Raw genomic sequence first — 7,770 nt, 5'->3', positions numbered from 1 at the left:
AGGTTTTTTTTTTTTTTTTTTTTTTTTTTTTTTGCCACACTGAGTAGCATGAAGGATCTTAGTTCCCCAACCAAAGATCTAACTCATGCCCTCTGCAGTAGAAGCATGGAGTCTTAACCACTGGACCGGTCCCTGTGGCTAGGCTTTAATAAACTAATACGTGAAAAGGGCTTAGAATAGTTTCTGGCACATATGTAGCTTTCAGTAAATCATTTTTTACCCTGGGAATTTAAGGAGGAGAACAGTCATCTAACTGGAGGTGGAGTATATAAGAAAGGTTCTAGAGATGACATGTGAACTGCGTATAGAAGGACAGAAAGGACTTCCCAGGTCAATGATGTTGGGAGAATCCATCATCAGAATGAAGTGAAGAAGTGAAGTCACTCAATCGTGTCCGACTATTTGCGATCCCATGGACTGTAGCCCATCAGGCTCCTCCGTCCAAGGGATTCTCCAGGCAACAATACTGGAGTGGGTTGCCATTTCCTTCTCCAGGGAATCTTCCCGACCCAGGGATCGAACCCAGGTCTCTTGCATTGCAGGCAGACGCTTTACCCTCTGAGCCACGAGGCATTCATTCCAGACGGGCCAAAGACACAAACAGGGCATGTTCTGAGAATGGTAAATGGGCCCGCAGCCTGAGCAATATCGGGAGAAGAAAATGGCCACACAAGTAGGGGCCAAACTCTTAACAGCCTACAGATGCCTGACAGCGAAGCAAGGCCTCTAAGGGAAGCCATCGGGGAGCCATTTAAATTTCTAGAGGAAAGGACTATTGCTCAAATCTGAGTTCAGTGATTCAACAGCAATTATTGAGTACTTCCTATTATGTTCCACACCCTACAGCATGGACCGGAAGGGAAAAAATAGGGTTCCCAAGCAGGCTTTGTACCTAACTGCTTGTGTAGCCCTTACAGCACTCAGCACAGGATCAACATGTCATAGGCCCTTGCTCAGTAAATGTCAGTATGGGCTTCTTTCTAGGTTGAACTAAAACACAGTAAGGAGAATGTGCCTGACACTCCCCAGAGAGCCTTCCACTTTCTTCAAGCCAATCCCCACAGGAGGACAGCAGGAGAAGGGCAGCGAGCATTCAAGCCTCCTCCACAAGAAGATCCACAACCGAGCCCTTGTCTGCAATCAGGGCGCCTGGGAGGTAAGCAGGCCTCTGGGGACTTATTTCTGACCCACTCTGTGGAGGCAGAGGACTGGTCCCTGTCTAGCAGGGACTCTGCCATCCACGTACCCTCACGCTCTCAGCTTCAGTATCCAGGCTCACCTGAGGGAGAGCTGCCCATCTCAAATAAAAAGGGGTGGAGAAGATGACACAGGGAGGTGCTGGGTTTGCTCATCAGTTTACAAACATGGATTTCCCTACAGAAATGAGCCAAGTGCATTTACATTTCCCTCGGGCGCAGTCCACTCTGTGACCGTGGCTCCCTGCTCAGCTCCACCTAACAACAGATGGTGTGGCCACTATGGCTGTGGCTGGGAGGGCAGTCTCTGCTCAGCACAAGCATTAAAATCTCTGGGACATGCAGGTGGAACTGGGCCCGCCCCGTCTGGAGGAGGACTCTTAAGCTTTGCTTTGACCCTGAGCTTGCAGGCCTGACCATCTACATCAGGGCGAGGTACACTTTTTCTGTAAAGGGCCAGATAGCAAATACTGAGGGTCTGCAGGCCCTGTAAAACCATTCTTGGCTCAGAGTATACAAAAGAGGCCAAGGGCTGGGTCTGACTATGGGGTCATCACTTGCCCACCCTGATCTCCATACTTTCTTCCAGGTGGTGTAAAGTGTCCTGGCACCCACTTTCCTGTCACAGCTGATTCCAGACAAAATTCCTAAGTAGGAGGACAGTGACTTCTCCCTCTTGCTCTAGCTGGCTCTTCTGTACCAGGCTTACCATGTGCCCCAAATGCCAAGACCCAGAGAGAAATCGCAGGTAAATGAATGCACACAAAGACACCAGAGTCCTAGCATGTTAGGACTCTCCCATCCTGCCCCCACCTCCATCATGCCTTTCCAAAAAGCCAAAGGGACCTTCCAGAACATGGACCCAGGATTGCCTGCATGTCCAAGAAAGCTGTCTGAGAGAGCAACCCTGGAAGGAGGAGTTCTGATCCTTGGCCACATATTAGAATCACCCGGGGAAGCTTCCTAAGCAATGCTGATGTCATTCTCTACTTTTCAAGGTTCTCATCTAGATGGCCTGGGGTGGGGCCTAGGTGGAGGATTTTAAGCTTCTTGGTATTCCATGCGTAACCAGAGTGGAACCACTGACCTAACCAAAGGAATGAAACTCCGACAGTACAACAGGATCAGGCACCTGGACTACTTGGAGGCCTTCCCAGAGCTGTGAAGCTCCTCACCCAGGCAGACACTCCCATCCACAGGGCACCTGCTTCCTGCCCAGGTGGACCAGAGGTCATGGGCTGGCTTCATTCCAAGCGTCTCTTCCTGTTTTCCCATTTGCCAACTCAGTGTCAAGTATGGCTGTTTGAGGACCCTGGGGACACTCTTCTTTCGAAGCACCTATTACACCAGGCCTGGGAAGGGAGGGTCCTTAAACCTTCTCCTCTAGTAGTTAATCATAGGTAGGAGCAATGATGAGAGTCACGAGCCTCTAGGGGAATACAGAAGAGGGGGTTCAGGCAGGCTTCCCAGAGGAGCTGACCCTTCATCAGAAAAGAGGCATGAAAAATGGCAGAGGTGAGGAACAGCATCAAAATCTTGGGGAACAGAAAGTAATTTGGTACACCTGCAAAGAGTATTTGTGAGGAGGGGGTGGGGAGGGCAAAGGCCAGATCAGAAGGCCCTGGGTGCTAAATTAGGGGTTTGTACTTGTTCCTGGCAATACCGAAGGAGCTCTTAGAGCAGAAGAGTTAGGTAGCTGGATTCTGCATTTTAGAGAGACACACTGGCCTTAAAATACAAAAAACAGTCAACAGTGTGACTGATATTCAGGAAATATCACTTATCTAAGGAGGGAAAAGAGGCAAACACCTCTGTGTTACTATCCTGTGTGCCGGGTGAGATGGGGACCGTTTTTGGCTGAGAGACACGACTGCAGGAACAACAAGTAAGGCACATAATTGCTGAAAGTCCTTTAAATCAAAACATTTCAACTTGGTCTCTAGTTAATTGGCCCAGGACCCACAACTCCCTGTGTTCAGCTCTACAATTTTTGAGGCTGATGTGAAAAGGTTTCATAAGTGACCAGAAGCTCAGTGGTAACACCAGCCTCTGGATCTCAGATTTCCTTAAGACTCCTCAGAACTCAGGTCTCTTCATCCTACACCTGACACAGCGAGATGAGTGAACCAAAGCAGAGAAGTCAGGACACTTTTTTTTTCTGAGCATATAACTATTAGTTCTGAGTGGCAGAGGGTCTTTGGCTGAATCCTGGGGAAACCAGGTTCTAAAACTCCTCAACTGGGCTCAGGAGGGCCCAGGAGAGCAGCCAGCCAGTCTTCTGGGTACTGCAGGCCTCCTGCCAACCCCCTCCCTGGGGAGGGCTGCAGCCAGCTTCCTTCCACCAGATGCTGAGTTCCCACAATGCTCTGCGTCCCTTCCTCAGAGCCCAGTAGGACAATATGGAAGTTATGCTCACAGATGTTTCTGTGAAAGGAAAAGGAAGTGAGGTAAACACCTGTCTGATCCATTCCCTGGCCAGCTAAGGAGAATTCTTTGAGTCAATCAGACAGAAATGGGACCCAGGAGAGTACTGCCTGAGTGAGGAAGTGATGACTGGCCAGCCCATTCCAGTTTTTAACAGAGGAAGACTCTGCCAAATACAAAAATTACTGGCAAAAGCAGGCCAGGAGACAGTCCTTGCCCTCTGGCCTTCCTGGATTTGGTTTCATTTTTTAATGTGCCATGGAGGGGCCATGACACCAATAACACCAGTCAATAGTCTCCTATTACAACACAGTGTGATGCTGGGGGAACCCTTGACAAGTCTATCATCTCACACCACCCTCACCAAACTACTAAACCAGTAATATTTGGCTGTGCCAAGCAAAAATGCCTTCCCCCCCAAAGCACATACCCTGGCCACACAACTGCCCTTCCACTGCAAAGCTTCATTCAGTGTGATTAACTGCATTTACAAAATTCCTTTCAAAATCACAAAGCAATGTCAATATTTTTTAAAACATTTTCTCCTATTCTCCAAGGTCATCTCAATCTATCTATGGTTATTCTCCAGCCAATTTATCTTCCTGCTGTTGCCATAGATAAAACTATTTTTAGTGCACAACAGGTATGAAGGCAGATTTTTTTTTTAACTTTACAACCCCTGTTGGTTGGCATCCATAAATGCCTCTCAGAGGTTTATCAGCTGACAGACATTACTCTCCCATCTGTTTGGTGTTTTTTTTTCCCCCCTTGAGAGATTTCAGATAAGAAGGAGGTACAAATTGTAGGTGGCAGCTATTAAACGAAGGATAACTAGTGACAGTCTGGTCTGGCCGCACCACCCTGGGCAGCTGACTCCGAGAACTCCCTGCTCAGTGTCAGCTGTCACCACCATTTCTGGTTGGCCTGAAGGCCTGGCCGGATACATCCCGGTTCCCCAGCAGTCCCTAATTTGGTAAGCTCTTGGGATGAAACAGAAATGTTATTTTAATGGCTAGCGTTTTACTGCACAAGGCCATCGCTCGTGGCATATCACAGAGGAAAGACAGAACAATATGGAGTTTACTGAAAAACTTTCAACTTAGGGAACACTTTCCACTTGTTTGGTCTGCAACTTTATTTTTAAGACATCCTACCCTTGTTTATCCAAAAAAAATAAGTGTTTTGCCCTAAAGCAGGTCTAATACATCACTGTTAAACAGTATATGCCAACAGTTCCATTTAGAAGAAATGATACTTCCTTTTTTCAGTATGTCAATGATGTCACTCGCCTTACAAAGTCTCGCTCCATCCTGCAAGACTAAACACAAATGTCTGCCGCAGAGGGAGGCCTTCCTAGAAGCCTCAAGAAGAACCTTTCCTTTTAGCTTCCATGCAACCTGTCAACACTCTACCCTACTATTACAACCATCACTCTGTATGATGGCAGTCTGGGACAAATGTCTATACCCAGGTAGAGTGGACCCCAATATCTAACCCTTCATCACACAGAAGGTCTATAAGCATTGCTTAAAAATCAATTAATCAATCAAAGATCACAGTTTCTACAAACACACACAGTACCAATGCCATTTGCAAATTCTGAACAGAGTTGGAAATCACAAGGAAATCTTTAGTTATCGTCTTTGCAGAGCAAATACCCATGTGCTCAAAGTAGTAGCCTTACATGGTCTGATTCAGGGCACTGACCACTTCAGACCAAAGTATTTCAGATGTCTTACTCAAAGGGCAAAGCCTTCTCAACAGTGTGTTCATTCCATCAGACACCACAGTACGTATAGCTAAAGAAATACTTGAAAGTAAATATTTGAGAAAAAAATCTTCAGAAAGGTTATCTACTATACTAATCACATTTGCATCCACCCACATCACTCTAGCCACTCAACGAGTATCCACTCTGGAAGGGGACCTAGACAATTTCACACAATCTGGTCCCACACAGGATCCTGTCCAAGCTCAGGGTTGGCTTTGCAGTAACTTCATTCTTTCTCAATCATAATTATGTTCCAACTGAGAAGGATTTCCACAGAAAAAAAGACAAATACCCATTCTGGTGTAAGGCTAGGACTGTGGTTGGAAATCCACTTGGACCTAACAGGAATCTTGCTTTATGAACCCAACGATTGGCTTCCGTCAACCCTAAACATCTTGTGTTCACACACATCAGAACCTATCACTTGGCCCAGACCCAGGAGTAACACAGAGTCCTTCTGGAGCTAAAGAAAAACAGCACTGAAGACGACTGCTAGTCATTTGGGGGAGGTATGTAAAATAAAGTGAGTACATCTACAAGACTAAAAAACAGACAGGAGTATCAAAGGGGCCCCTGGCTTGGACTTAGCCACTTGTTTAGCTAAACATATGGAAAATAAGTTGGTGGTGGTTAGTCGCTTAGTCGTGTCCAGCCCTTGCGACACCATGGACTATAACCCGCCAGGCTCCTCTGTCCAGGGGATTTCCCGGGCAAGAATACTGGAGTGAGGAGCCATCTCCTTTTCCAGGGGATCTTCCCAACCCAAGAATCGAACCCACGTCTCCTGCATGAAAGGGGTCTCCTGCATGGCAGTGGTCTCCTGCATGGAAGTGGTCTCCTGCATACAAGCGGTCTCCTGCATTGCAGGGTGGATTCTTTACTGTTTGAGCTAGATGGCGCTTATGGTAAAGAATCTGCCTGCCAGTGCAGGAGACACAAGAGATGCGGGTTCAATCCCTGGGTCAGGAATATCCCCTGGAGGAGGAAATGGCAACCTATTCCAGTATTCTTGCCTGGAAAATTCCATGGGCAAAGGAACCTGGTGGGCTACAGTCCATGGAGGTGCAAAGAGTCAGACACAACTAAGCAGACAGACAGACACAGGGAAATAGATTAGAGAAGTTTCAAGCACAGAAATGATGCACTGAGATGTTGAGTACTGAATATCATAGTGAACAGATGAACCTACAAGGCACAAGGAGATCAAACCAATCCATCCTAAAGGAAATCAGCCCTGAGCGTTCATTGGAAGGACTGATGCTGAAGCTGAAGCTCCAATGCTTTGGCCACCTGATGCAAAGAGCTGACTCACTGGAAAAGTCCTTGATGCGGGGAAAGATAAAAAGCAGGAGAAGGGAACAACAGAGGATGAGATGGTTGGATGGCATCACCAACTCAACGGACATGAGTTAGGGCAAGCTCTGGGAGATAATGAAGGACAGGGAAGCCTCGCGTGCTGTAGTCCATGGGGTCGAAAAGAGTCGGATATGACTGAGCGACTGAACAACAACAACGAAAAAGGCACAAACCAAGGCCCTGGCAGTGTGCTCTGAGGTACCACTCCTGGAAGAGATACAAAATGGGAAAGATGTGGCTAGCAATTCTTTCACAGAGCACCTGGAGCGATGAGAAAAGATGCAACAAAGATGGCAAAGAAATAGCACTTCCAAAGGGCAACCTAGGTGGAGATGGTGCCCGCTGTGCTAGTATTTAAATCAGAAAGAAGAAAGCACCTTGTATAAACCCAGGTCCCACAACCCGGCTACAAGGTGGCCAGCTCCTAATCTCTACTTTGTAAAATAAAGCCTACCTTAGTTAAGACCACTCCAAATCAGTGTTATTCTATCACCAGTGGTGACAAGTGGCCCTTTTTTTTTTTTATCTCTGAAAGGAGGAAAGTTTGGTTAGACATTCATCACCTTTGAGTCTCCAGATAGGGATAATGCAGAAAGTTCCCCGTGCTTTTTTTAAAAACGGTGCCATCAATACACTTGGCTTGCTAGAGGAGGCAGGAAAGGAGAGGAAATCTCTGGGAATTCCAGAAAGTCCCCTAAGTCCCCTTTCGAGCCCATGGGGTGTTTCTGGGGCATAGAAAAGAAGGGGCTTGCTCGCGGAGCTGGGACAGAACCTAAAATTGAGTCCAGGTGGAGTGTCCGGGCCGAGGGACCGGTTTCGCGCGTCTCTATCTCTAGACCCCCAAGCGGGGCTGGCTGGACTGGGAAGTGGGACAGCAGCAGCTCCCAATCCTAGCTACTCACCCTCCTGCTGGGCGCCCCGGAGCCGCTGCCCGAGAGCAGGGTGACAGTGGACGTGGAGCGCAGCATCCCGCAGCAGCGGCGTTGGTGGCGGGTTCGGCGCGGCGCTGTTCCCGGGTGTAAT

At 47.7% G+C, this 7,770-nt stretch overlaps 1 protein-coding gene across 3 annotated transcripts in view; it reads right to left on the bottom strand.

Annotated features, from left to right (window-relative positions):
* The window catches only part of MYZAP (myocardial zonula adherens protein), a 124,914-nt gene that overhangs the window by 104,612 nt on the left and 12,532 nt on the right, over window positions 1-7,770 (bottom strand). For 2 of the 3 annotated variants that reach the window (XM_010836807.1, XM_010836809.1), the window contains exon 1: window positions 7,650-7,764. The exons of the other annotated variant lie outside the window; for it this stretch is intronic. In XM_010836807.1, coding sequence (XP_010835109.1) covers window positions 7,650-7,715 — 66 coding nt within the window. In that variant the 5' untranslated portion in view covers window positions 7,716-7,764. Of the gene's footprint in view, window positions 1-7,649; window positions 7,765-7,770 lie in introns of those variants that run through there. 3 annotated transcript variants of the gene reach the window in all.

This window comes from Bison bison, unplaced genomic scaffold, assembly GCF_000754665.1.
Source record: "Bison bison bison isolate TAMUID 2011002044 unplaced genomic scaffold, Bison_UMD1.0 scf7180017864066, whole genome shotgun sequence".
Lineage (NCBI taxonomy): Eukaryota > Metazoa > Chordata > Mammalia > Artiodactyla > Bovidae > Bison > Bison bison.
Note: the sequence above shows the minus strand (reverse complement) of the source record. Positions and strands in the feature narration are given on the sequence as shown.